Source organism: Mastomys coucha, unplaced genomic scaffold, assembly GCF_008632895.1.
Source record: "Mastomys coucha isolate ucsf_1 unplaced genomic scaffold, UCSF_Mcou_1 pScaffold6, whole genome shotgun sequence".
NCBI lineage: Eukaryota > Metazoa > Chordata > Mammalia > Rodentia > Muridae > Mastomys > Mastomys coucha.
Genome location: NW_022196912.1, coordinates 14,174,542 through 14,187,190, shown reverse-complemented (window position 1 = coordinate 14,187,190; position 12,649 = coordinate 14,174,542). Strand labels below are relative to the sequence as shown.

The following is a 12,649-nucleotide window of genomic DNA, read 5'->3' as shown; positions in this document are numbered from 1 at the left end:
GCTTGCCACGGTCTTCCCTCCCGCTATTCCGCACTCCGACCAGTTCCAGGACGACGCACAGCTCGCAGCTGCCAGTTTCGTTCGGTCTCCAACCCAATCCAACCCGAATCTTAACGTCCAGAACTCCCCGCTCCAGTGGCGGGAAAGCGCTGAGGAAATGCGCCACCGCGGTCGTCAATGTGCTCAAAATGGCAGCCGCCGAGGGCGGGGGGTGGGGGGGTGGAGACGGGCGGCAGCGTGGAGAACGGCAACGCCACCACTGCGACCCCGCCACGCTTCCGCCTGTCCCGGAGACCTAAAGGCCCCAGCGCCCGGGCCCTGAGCGGCACACATGCCCTCCCGTCCCGCTCTCCCGCCTACTCCCCGCCCCCGCGGCCTCGGGCTTCCTAAAGCGTGCGCCTAAGCCGCCATTACGCACGCGGAATAACCGTCTCCAACCGCCGCGCCGACCCTGCGGCCTCGCTCGGCTCAGTCGGCGGACAGCACCGTCCTCCCCTGGGCCCCGTCTGCTCACCTCCTCCATACCGCCCGTAACGTGACATGATGGCCGGTCCGCGTACTCGGCTCTAGCGTGTAATGCCCACAGCGCGAGTAGCACGGAGACAGCTACGCAACCTCCTCGGCCAGCGATCCCGGCGGCACTACAAGGAAGAGGCCGGACTTGCGCTTATATATGCGGCGGGCGGGGACTTTTTTTTTCTTGCGCATGCGTTGTGTCAACGTTCTGCGCGGCACAAAGGAGCTGGGCGGAAACAGCCCAGAGGCGGAGCGGAGGGAACTGAGGGACAGCCTCTGCGAGCGGGCGGAGGGATACGTTTCCATGGGAACGCCAGGATCTTGCCCATAAACCTGTGGCCTTCCGGCCGGTCTCTTACTCCCCTCCCCTCCCCTTCCCCTTTCCTGAATCCTAAGGCTCCTCCTAACCTCTCGCAACCCTTTTACTTCTTCATTTTAATCTAGGTACTAACAGCGACAGTAACCTAAGTGCAGATACATTAGACCGTTCTGTGAAAGGCTGTAAAATTTAACCGCTGATGTCGCTGTCGCCACCTCTGAGGTACCTGGCCTAGTCTGCTGTTCAGTGATCTTTAAGGCTCAACAGAGGTAATTAAGACTATGACCAGAGTGAAAATACCCCTTACTCCACAGTTATGTCTAATGGTCATTGCATCACAGGCCTCAGAAGGGATGACTTCCCCCCATGGATTCTGGATAATGCCTCTCCTATTTGCACTGTCAGTCACTAATTTGTCACCATTTTGATTTGAAAACTTGGGGAGTTTGCTGAAACAAACGGATCGAGTTGTGGAGAAGGGGCTCTGGCAATGTTAAAGTTGTGGCAAAACTGTAAAAGTTTGCAAGCATACTGAGCCGAGACAGTTCTTGCATCTGAAAGACAAATTTATTTTTCCCTTCTAGTGATTTGGATTTTTTTTAAAGTTGTGTTTGAATTTTTACTTACAGCTCAGCCACTCAATACATATCAAATGAATCTCTTAGCTCTATGTTAGAGTTGCTTAAAATCTGCCTTTGAATTCTACAATTGCCAGAATTCAGCTCTAAATTTTTATCAACCACCAAAAAACAAACATACCAAAAAACTAAGCAAAACAAAACAAAACAAAACAAAAAACCCATACATCATAACTACTTGGAATACCCAGGGCAGTTGAAATTTTACACATAAAAGAAGAAGTTCCTAAGTATAAGTGTATTTCATCTTTTTCGTTTTCATTTGGTGTGTGTAGATTCCGGTGTAGAGTGCAGAGAAAGGAGTCCTACTTAGTCAATAAAGCATGAGAGTTTTGTTTGTTTTGTTTTGTTTTTTTCAAGACAAGATTTCTCTGTATAGCCTTGGCTGCCCTGGAATTCCCTCTGTAGACCAGGCTGGCCTCGAACTCAGAAATCCGCTTGTCTCTGCCTCCCAAGTGCTGGGATTAAGGCGTGGGCCACCACGGCCCGGGGAGACTCTTTTTTTTAAAAAAAGATTTATCTGTTGTTTATATAAGTACACTTTAGCTGTCTTCAGACACACCAGAAGAGGGCATCAGATCCCATTTACAGATGGCTGTGAGCTACCACGTGTTTGCTGGGAATTGAACTCAGTGCTCTTAACTGCTGAGCCATATCTCCAGCCCACCCCCACTTTTTTGTTTTTTGTCTTTCTTTCTTTGTTTGGTTGGTTGTTTTTTCGAGACTGTTTTTCTGTGTAACCCTGGCTGTCCTGGACCTCACTCTGTAGACCAGGCTGGCCTTGAACTCAGAAATCCTCCTGCCTCTGCCTCCCAAGTGCTGAGATTAAAGGCATGTGCCACCACCGCCCTGCCAAATATTTAAAATTATACTGTCTCAACAAAAATCTCTGGCAAGAAAACAGAAGCTCTACACAGTATATTGTTCTGCCTCAGTCTTACCGTTGTGTTTGCTTGCCACAGGGTCTCCTGCAGACCAGGTTGGCCTCCTGAAGATTCACTATGTATAGAACCCAGAACTTTTTTTCATGCTAGGGAAATATTCTTCTAATCTGAGCTATATCCCCAATCCCTGGTCTTTGTTTTTATCTGCTTCTCTTCTGAAAAGCATTGAGCAATAATTATTTTAAAAATTTATTCTTTCTGAAGGAATAGCAATTCTATAAAGTCTAATTAATTTCACTTTTTTTGTTTGTGTTTTTGTTTTTCAAGATTGGAGTCTCTCTGAGTAGCCCTAGCTATCTTGGAATTCTCTCTGTAGACCAGGCTAGCCTGGAACTCAGAAAGATCCACCTGCCTCTGCCTCCTGAGTGCTGGGATTAAATGTGTATGCCACCATGCCCGGCCTCCAGATTCAGTTTAAATGAATCTACTTAGGTCAACAAACACTCTAACATTTACTAATATAAGCTACTGAGTAGTTATTAATATGCTGCAGTTGTTAAATCGTGTAAGCTCTTCCTACATCCATCTTCCAGTGTTCTGAGAAAAAGTTGACTTAATATGTATATGGTGATTTCACCTAGTACCTGAGGCAGGAGGCTAAGGGAAAGCTCACTTAAAAAAAAAAAAGATTTATTTATTTATTATATGTAAGTACACTGTAGCTGTCTTCAGACACCCCAGAAGAGGGCATCAGATGTCATTAGGGATGGTTGTGAACCATCATGTGGTTCCTGGGACTTGAACTCAGGACCTTCAGAAGAGCAGTCAGTGCTCTTAACCACTGAGCCGTGTCTCTAGCCTGAAAGCTTACTTTTAAATCTTGCTTTCTTCACTGTTTTAGTTTTGTTTTTAAATTATTGTCACCTTTATGTCAGATGAGGAAAATCCTAAAATAATACAAGCAATTTAAATGTTTTGTACAGCTGCTTCTCTCTTTTTAACACAAAGAAATAATCTAGCTGGGTGGTGGTGGCACATGCTTTTAATCCCAATATTTGGGAGGCAGAGACAGGCAGATATTTATGAGTTTGAGGCCAGCCTGGTCTACATAGTGAGTTCTAGGACAGCCAATGTCTTCAACCCCTCAGGAAAAAAAAATCTCTAACAGTGGTCCTTTAATGTGTATTTATGTATGATCTATTTACATATGTACATATTCACTGCAGGTTGCTCTAAATATCCATGTTCAACTACATCCTTTTATTATTTTTCTGTAAACCATGATCACCTGATCTCCCAGAATGCTTTTAGAAATTTTAGAAAGGGCCGGGCAGTGGTGGTGCATGCCTTTAATCCCAGCACTTGGGAGGCAGAGGCAGGCAGATTTCTGAGTTTCAAGGCCAGCCTGGTCTACAGAGTGAGTTCCAGGACAGCCAGGACTACACAGAGAAACCCTGTCTCAAAAAAACAAAACAAAACAAAACTCCTGGGAAGGAAAGGTTTATGGAAGGTATAATTGTCATATTATAAAAAGTGAACTCCTCATTAGCTGCATGCTACATATACTGCCATCAATACTAAAGTATGGAGTAGAGCAATATGAAAGAGCTCTGAGTGCTTTACCACCTTCCAACACAGGGCATGGTAGCACATGCTTGTAATTGCAAGGCTGAGTCAGGAGAATTCTGGGTTTGAGGACAGCCCAGCTGCATGGAAGACTTGGTAGGGTGTGGAGGGGGAGTAGAAATGTGATGGTGAGACCAGGAAGAAGAAAAGGAATACAGAGGATGCTTAGGAGTTTAAAACCCAGGGAATGCCAGGTTTGCTGAGGAACACCTTGTTATATTAAAAATGTAAAAGTAAGGAACCTTGATGCCCTTAACAAATCTTTCATGTTCTTCCTTCTCCAAAGAATACTGTTGAGTGGGACTGGATCTGATTGATGTTCTAACTACAGAGCTAGATTATTTTAGGCTTGGGATTCAAGAGTTTATTCTGCACCATTTCGGTTAGGGATAGTCCAGGGGTGAAATGTGTGTAGTTTAAAACAGGGCAATTCTTGGAACCTTTTCAAGTGAAACTCCTTAAAATTACTTTACATAATAACTTATGTTTACAAAATTGTTTAGGACGGTGTGAACAATGTAAATTTCAAGGTTTCTCCATGAGAGATACTGATCCTTAGACATAGGACTTAACTGTGGAAACTTTGTTTGTAACTGGCTGTAAACCGTACTTAGAGAAACACTATTTAAGACCATTAACTTTCTTTGATCTAGACCCTAGAAATTATTTGATTGTGCCATAAATTAATAAATAGCCAAGTGTGGCAGCATATGTTTATAATCCCAGCATGTGAGAGGTAAAAGTAGAAGGATCACTGGTAGTTTGAGACTATCCTGTTATAGGCAGGAAGTTATAGAGCAGTCAGAGCTATGTAAGGAGATTCTGTCTTTAAAAGATGTTTAAAAGGCTGGAAGGATGGCTCAGTAGATAAAGGGATGTTGCCATGCCTGAAGATCTGAGTTTGATCCCCAGTACCCACTTGGTAAGAGGAAACCTACTTATGCAAGTTTTCTTCTGACTTGCAGCACATGAGGGATGTGTGTGTGCGTGTGTGTGTGTGTGTGTGTGCGTGTGTGTGTGTGTGTAAATGTATTTTTAAATTTTAAATGTATTTTAGTAAAAAAAATGTCATTTTCTAAGGAAAAGTCTCAGCAATCAGGAGGCAGAGGCAGGTGGATTTCATGAGTTCGAGGCCAGCCTGGTCTACAGAGTGAGTTCCAGGACAGCCAGAGCTACACAGAGAAATCCTGTCTCGAAAACAAACAAACAAACAAACAAAAAAATATTTGGGCCAGATAGCAGTAGTGCATACCTTTAATTCCAGTACTTGGGGAGCAGAGGCTGGCAGATCTCTGTGATTTTGAGGCCAGCCTGGTCTACAGAATAAGTTCAGGACAGCTAGGGCTACTCAGAAAACAAACAATACACACACACACACACACACACACACATACACACACAGGAAAATTTGTGTCTATACTGAATATGTACAGACTCGCTCTATCCAATACAGTTATAACTATTTACACAGTCTTTGTGTTATAAGTAATCTAGAAGGCTGGTGGTGGTGCACACTTGTAGTCCCAGCACTTGGGAGGTAGACACAGGTGGATCTCTCTTAAGTTGAAGGCCAGCCTGGTCTACAAAGCAAGTAACAGGTCAGCTATAGCTATAACAAAGACTTCCTGTCTTGAAAAAATAAAATAAAATGAATAGAGTTTCTAAAAAAAAAATAAAAAAAAAGTACTCTAGAAGTGATTTAAAGTCATCTGGAGAATGTGCATAGTTGAATGCTACTTTATATAAGAGATTTGAGCATCCATAGTGTTTAGTGATGTAGCACAAGACAGCTTTTTCTTCATGTATAATAAGGCCGTAGGTTTAATCATTAGTCTCACCTAACCCGCAAAAAATATTTAAAAATTCTGAGAGCCTGAGCTCAGTAATAAATACTCACGAGGCTGTAGGTATTATCCCTAACATCATAAATAAACAAGTAGAGAAAATCCAATTCTGTAGGCATGGTAATGCATGCTTATAAACCCAGCAGCTGGGAGGCAGAAGAAGGAAGATCATGGGAAGTTCTAGACCAGCCTGATTTACACAGCATGTTTCAGGTTACCTAGGGCTATGTTTTAAGACCCTCTCCCAAAAAAAAGCAAAACAAGAGCTGGGGAGATGGCTCAGTCGTTTGTTAAAATGCTGCTGCACAGGTGAAGGGCTGGAGTTCTAAAGCAGGGCAGCCATATTGGCTACCTGTAATCCTAGGGGTTGGATGCAGAGAGACAGAGGATCCCTGGAGCAAGCTGACTAGCTATATTACCCAGTGTCAGGGAACTCTGGTTCCAGTAAGAGACTCTTTCTCAGTAATTAAAAGTAGAAAGCAATTGTGGAAAATGAGAATTTATGGTATTCAATTTGAAAATAGCTTCCTAAAGGACAGGGGAAGACAAACTTTGTCTTCAGGCAGAATCTGGCTGTGCCTCTGGGTAACCTTGAGAGAGCTACTATCCTTAATTTTACCCTTATTTCCATTTTTGCTTTTGGTTTTTTGTTTGTTTGTTTGTTTGTTTTGCTGCTGCTTTTGCAGTTTGGAGGATATAACCCTGGGCCTTGTGCACGTTAGGCAAGAACTCTACCCCTGCAATACATTTTCAGTACTACCAACTGCTATTCCACTTCAAGACTAACTTCTCTCTCAATGTACCACATGACATTCCCATGCACAACAGAGTCTTCCACGGATGTGTGTGATTAACATGGTTTTCTGGAGGTTATTAATTATAACTGCTAATTCCTTGAAATATAAGTTGTAAAACCAAATATTTCCCTAAAATAATACCTCAGAGATGGTCCTCATTAACATTTTGGAAAATGTAACATTTCTCTTTTTCCTTTTACCCTCTTTATTAAAAGTTGCCTTTCTTTTCTTGGCATGGGGGTCCATTCCTTTAAGAGGCAGAGATAGGTGCTTCTCTGTGAGTTAAGGCCAACTTGAGTTAATGAGTGAGTTCCAGGATAGCCAGGGCTAGGTGGAAAGACCTTGTCTCAATATCCCCCAACCCCCAACATACAGACAAACAAAAAACTAGTTTCAGTGACAGTGTATTCACAGTACTCACAATAGTTTGAAGGGATTTTTTTTCATCCCCATAATCTTTGTTCTTTGGACTGAACAATACACACCTTTCTTAGTTTGAACTAGAGAACTTTATACATACCCTTTCTAACCAGATCCTTGCCTCCTAGTGAGAGTTTGTACAGCTACCACAAAAAACACTCAGTCCTGAACTTATGCAGTTTGTTCAATGACCAACTGGGTACAGAAGAATCCTTTACTTTTAGTGCTTAGTTTTCTTTAGCACATTCTAGATGAACTTTTCAGAAATTCATCTTCTGAGTACATAAAGTGATCCTCTCCTTGTCTGACATAGATCATAGAGAATACCCTAATGCTGCATCTCACAGCTAGTCTTGCATTTGCCTCCATTTTAACAGCAACACTTCAGACTGAGCTTTGTGTGGAAGAAGAGGCCCTGGTCAGGAGTGCAGCAGCTACTCCCATTGCAACTCCACCTCAGATATTCCCACCTCTAATCGAGGAAGCAAACATGTCACGGGTCCAAAGACACGAGGACAATGACGAGTACCTGTTCAATAGCCTCAGTCTGAGTGAAGGTGAGACTGATAGGGTGGTGAGAGTAACTAGATCACTCAATCTAAGGGACAGTGAAGCAGAGGACAAGTTCGAGGACGCCCATGAAATTATCCCTGTGGCAACAACAATGAGTCTTTTATCATCCTTGGAAGAATGCACAACTGGATTGTATTTGTTTCTAAATAACAGATTCTCAGATGCCATCAATCTTATTCACCCATGGTCAAAAAACAGTTCATACCATGCCCTGATATACAGTATGTTTATGGTTGTCAAGGCCATCCTTACCTTCGAGCCACAGGATATTCAAATTGGGATGAACGCTGCAAAGGACGCTTTGAAAACCTGCAACAATTTCCGGAAGAAACCGAGGATAATGACTTTATCTCGCCTTGTGAGTAGGCAGGGAATAAAGTCTATCAAAGAGGAGGAATTACATGCAGAAGTCTGTTATGCTGAGTGTCTAGTCTTGAAGTCTGCTATAACATTTATACAGGACGACAGTTTGCTTAATTTCCTCAAAAGCGGTGTCAATGTTGGATCAAGCTATCAAATATACAAAGACTGCCAACAGGTCTTGGAATTTATGCCTGAGAACCAAAGTAAAACCCACAGACACCTGAATGGAGGGATAAAATTTGGAGTTGGAGTATTCAATCTGATGTTTTCACTTATACCACCAAAATCACTTAAACTTCTCAATATGGTTGGCTACTCTGGAGATAGAGAAGTGGGCCTGGCTTTGCTTCATGACAGTGCATCCGAACCACATATAAATAACATCTTAAGTGTGTTCACTCTTCTCTTTTACTACAATTACGTGCGTGTAGTTGTTGGTGTTGAAAAGACTTCTACTGCTGCTACAGAGAGTCTCTTCCTGATCTACCTGGAGAAATTTCCCAACTGTGTTGTACTTAAATTTTTTCGTGCACGTTTTAACATGCTAAATGGGAATTTTGAAAGCGCAAAGTTAAAGTTACAAGAGTGCATTATTACTCAGAATGAATGGAAGCAGGTTCATCACCTCTGTTACTGGGAACTCATGTGGTGCCATATTTTCTTGCAGAATTGGAAGCAGGCATACAACTATGCCAATCTGTTGTTTCAGCATAGCAGGTGGTCTAAAGCCATCTATATATACAGCAAGGCTATCATACTGGCCTTGCTTCCTCCTGACTGTACGGACTCAGAAAACGACAGCCTGAGCTCTTACTTCTTACGTGTGGATAGCCTGAGAATCAAATTTCTAGGCTCTTCTGTGCCCATAGAAAAGTTTATTGCTGAGAAAAGTCAGCGCTACGGTACTACGACCGGCTGGTTTACAGCGCAGCCCCTTCTGGAGTTCATCTATGCCTGGAGTGGCTTCCGAGTCATGAGCAAGAAAATAGAGCTTATTTCAAGTTGGCTATTGATAATTGACAAAGGAAAAGAGCTTTTGAGTGAAAACCCAAATGGGGAGTATGGCATAGATGACATGAGCTTGTTAAATCTGCTGAAAGGCCTGTGCCTGAAGCACTTGGGCAAGCATCTGAAGGCCGAGCACTACTTTATTCGTGTTATCAGGAAGGAGAAAATGTTAAAGTACGACCACTATTTGGTGCCATATAGTTACTATGAACTGGGAATGCTACACTACCTAAAAGGAGACTATGCCAATGCAACGAAAAACCTTGACAACATAAAGAACTATAAAGACTATTCCATGGAAGCCCGGCTTCAGTTTAGGGCTCATATTGCCCTTGAACAAATAGCTAAATTAGAAAAGTGATTCTTAAACCAGTGTGCTTCTGTGTAGTATAAGTGGAATATCTACAATCAGTCAAGTAATTAGTGGGTAGAAAAGTAATTCCTCTGTGAAAAGCAAAAATCCAAGTGGCAGCTGCTAAGAACCTGCTAAGTAACTAAGAAAGGGACATGCCATTGCTTTGCTCTCTCTCCTACTCCTTCCCCATAAAATGCAATGCTCAGACTGAGAAACGGAGTGATGCACATTCTTGAAAAAGGAAAGGCAGATGCTGTAACTGCAAACACATTCATGAGGGGATTACGTTAATAGTTTTTCAACTTGCAAAGGTTTAGCCTTCCACTAGATACTGGATATATTTTGCACACAACACAGTAAATGCTTAACTGGTAAAGAAATGACCTCAGATATTACTGTTTCAAAAATAATGGCACACCGAGTACTATAAACTCTGAAAGGGTTTTCCTTACAATCACTTTCATTGGCTTTATAGCAAAGAAGATCCCCCTATGTGATAAGGAATATCTTTTACACTTCTACATGAGGAGTACTAGGAAGCTCTAGTGTGAATTTCTATTGCCACTAGAAGAAAGAAGTCTCCATCCACATATAAACCCTATGATGATAATTGGGGAAATCAAGATGACAGGGGAAATGGCTTAGCAAATAAAGCATTTGCCACATAAACATGGAGACCAGAGTTTGGCTCTCCAGAACCCAGGTAAATTCTTCTGGATAAGTGTGGCAGCCCCACTTATTTTTTTTTTCTTTAAGGTTTATTTATGTATGTGACTACACTGTAGTTGTTTTCAGACACACCAGAAGAGGGCATCCCATTACAGATGGTTGTGAGCCACCATGTGGAAATCGAACTCAGGACCTCTGGTAGAGCAGTCAGTACTCTTAACCACTAAGCCATCTCTCCAGCCCCATTAACCCATCTCTCCAGCCCTGGCAGCCCCACTTGTAAGAGATGTGAGGAGATGGGGGTCCCAGGACCAAGCTGGCTAGTTAGATGAACTATGACTGAGAGCTCTAGGTTCAGCTGAGAGACTTTGCCTTAATAAGGTGAGGAGCTGAAACTGTCCCGCAGTTTCATGAACCGGGTTCTGTCTCGACCGAAGGGAGAAAGGAGACCTGAAACACAGAGTTCGAGAACAAAAGGACACCGGAGCCAAGCTGAGGGTTTCCAATCAAGGCTCTCCTTTACTTTGGGGGTTCAGCATTTATATACAAGAGAGCATAACTGAATCTCTAGGTTACAACGACATTTGAATAACATAAGGAATTTGGGAGGAGTCAGGAAGAGTCCGAGCAAAGTCTAGGAGGAAGTCAAAGGGAAACCGGCTGCAGGGCTAAAAGGTGTAAACTCAGGGCGTCCCGCAGGTCTCAGCTCCGGGGAATGGCTGGAGGCGCAGTCCACAGTGGGGGAGGAGGTCAACAGCAGATGTCTTCAGGCTGTATACGTGCCAGCCAGCAGGTGCACAGCAGGCATGAGTTGAGTCTACAGTGACAAACTCTGAGATCTTACAGCTGAGGGACCCCAACAAGGAGCAATCAAAACCTTCTAATATCAACCTGAGGCCTCCACATGCACAAGCATACAGAGACACTTCTACACATGCATGTTCACACTCATGAGAAAAAGCAAACACAGGTACACTTTATACAACTGAAATAAACATTTTTTAGGGGGAAAAAAGATGAGGCTGTTGGAGGTACAATTAAGTGAGGAACCCTTGCTTTCGTTGTCTTTTCTAAAGTGTAATTTCTATTTAAGACCAGCTAGCTTTTCAACACCTTTATACCATTTGAAGAGCAAATGTAGTTATAGATTTGAAATTTGGTATTGTTTTGCCTGCCTTAGTGATAAAAACTAGTCCCCAGTTTTCAGACCAGCCAGATGGGCTGAATACATTCTCACTCCTTGTTAGGAAAGAGCCAGGCAAAGTGCTGCAGACTTATAACCACGTCACACTCACAGGCAGAGGTTACGCGCCTGTGCTGCACACACAGACCTTGTGCAGATGAAAGGAAACAAAACATGAGGTTGATATGGGGGGTGTTTCTTTGTCATGAAAGTGTTTGCCTAACACGGCAAGGCCCTGAGTCTGATCCCCAGCACCCCACAAAAAATAGTATGTGTTCTTTTAGTTTCCTAAATTTGGATTGTGAAAACACATTCTCTTAATGCTTAATGGGTGTTGTGGCCAAAGAATTAAATGGAGCACAATAAGGCAGCAAGTTATTTCAGATTTTGCAATGCTTGGTTTGTTAGAAAGAGAGAAAGGATGCTGGTAACTGACAATGAGTCCATCTGGAAAGTGCTACATTACACACTCTTAACTCTTGAGCCATCTCACCAATCCCTTAGCTTTTCATTTTTTCTCGAGACAGAGTCTTCTGTAGTTGGCTGTTCTCACGTCTATAATCCCATCAATCGGGGGATGATGACAAAGGATTAAGGTTTTAGGGTCATCCTGGGTTACAAAGTGGGCGACATGAGACTCTGTCTCAAAAACGAGAAACAAACAAAAGTTACTTGCATGTTTTATATTTATTGCTTTAGAGTGCAAAACAAAAACCAAAAAAGTGTCCATCTCAGAAAATAAACCAATCTTCACTTTATGCCAGAGAAATCAATTCTGCTTCCCTGGGCTGTGAATCCTAATCAGTCCAGAGGTCACTTTTTGTTTTGTTTTGTTTTGTTTGTTTTTTGCTTTTTGTTTTTTGTTTTTTTTTTTTGGAGATAGGGTTTCTCTGTGTAGCCCTGGCTGTCCTGGAACTCAGTCTGTAGACCAGGCTGGCCTCGAACTTAGAAATCCACCTGCCTCTTCCTCCCAAGTGCTGGGATTAAAGGCGTATGCCACCTGTAACATGCTAATCAAGTGTTTTATTATTGAGACACATTCCTACCCCCTTGTACCCCTTCTTTGTATCTATCTATCTATCTATCTATCTATCTATCTATCTATCTATGTTTTGTTTGTTTGTTGACACACCGTCTCTCTGTGTAGCCCTGGTTATCCTGAAACATACTCTGTAGACCAGGCTGGCCTCAAACCCAGAGATCTGCCTGCCTCTGCCTCCTGAGTGCTGAGAACAAAGGCAAGTGTCTTAACAGCCACTCTGTTTGCATTGACTTAATCATGTCATTTCATAGTAAAATATAAACAATTACTGCCAGCCTATCTCTCCGTGCATTAAAAAAACATAGACATACAGTATACGCGTATCAAAGGGCTGAGGCTGGAAGGTTGATAAGTAGCCTGGACAGCAAAACAGCAGCAAAGTTGGCACGCCTTTAATCCCAGCACTTGGGAG

General features: G+C 42.8%; 2 protein-coding genes across 7 annotated transcripts in view; one reads left to right on the top strand and one right to left on the bottom strand.

Moving 5' to 3' along the window:
• Positions 1–673, bottom strand: part of Srsf7 (serine and arginine rich splicing factor 7) — a 6,156-nt gene extending 5,483 nt beyond the window's left edge. For 4 of the 6 annotated variants that reach the window (XM_031357336.1, XM_031357337.1, XM_031357335.1 and 1 more), the window contains exon 1: positions 515–673. In XM_031357336.1, coding sequence (XP_031213196.1) covers positions 515–542 — 28 coding nt within the window. In that variant the 5' untranslated portion in view covers positions 543–673. The remainder of the gene's footprint in view (positions 1–514) is intronic. The other 2 variants (XM_031357333.1, XM_031357334.1) reach the window with 1 other exon arrangement.
• LOC116080774 (tetratricopeptide repeat protein 39B-like) lies at positions 650–9,558 on the top strand. Its single transcript, XM_031357332.1, has 2 exons — positions 650–1,104; positions 7,422–9,558. The coding sequence occupies exon 2, from the start codon at positions 7,535–7,537 to the stop codon at positions 9,347–9,349; it is 1,815 nt and encodes a 604-aa protein (XP_031213192.1). The 5' UTR covers positions 650–1,104; positions 7,422–7,534; the 3' UTR covers positions 9,350–9,558.
• The last annotated feature ends 3,091 nt before the right edge of the window (positions 9,559–12,649 follow it).

Coding starts and splice junctions, on each gene's coding strand:
- LOC116080774 (XM_031357332.1), top strand. CDS start 7,535: ATGTCACGGGTCCAAAGACACGAGGACAATGACGAGTACCTGTTCAAT.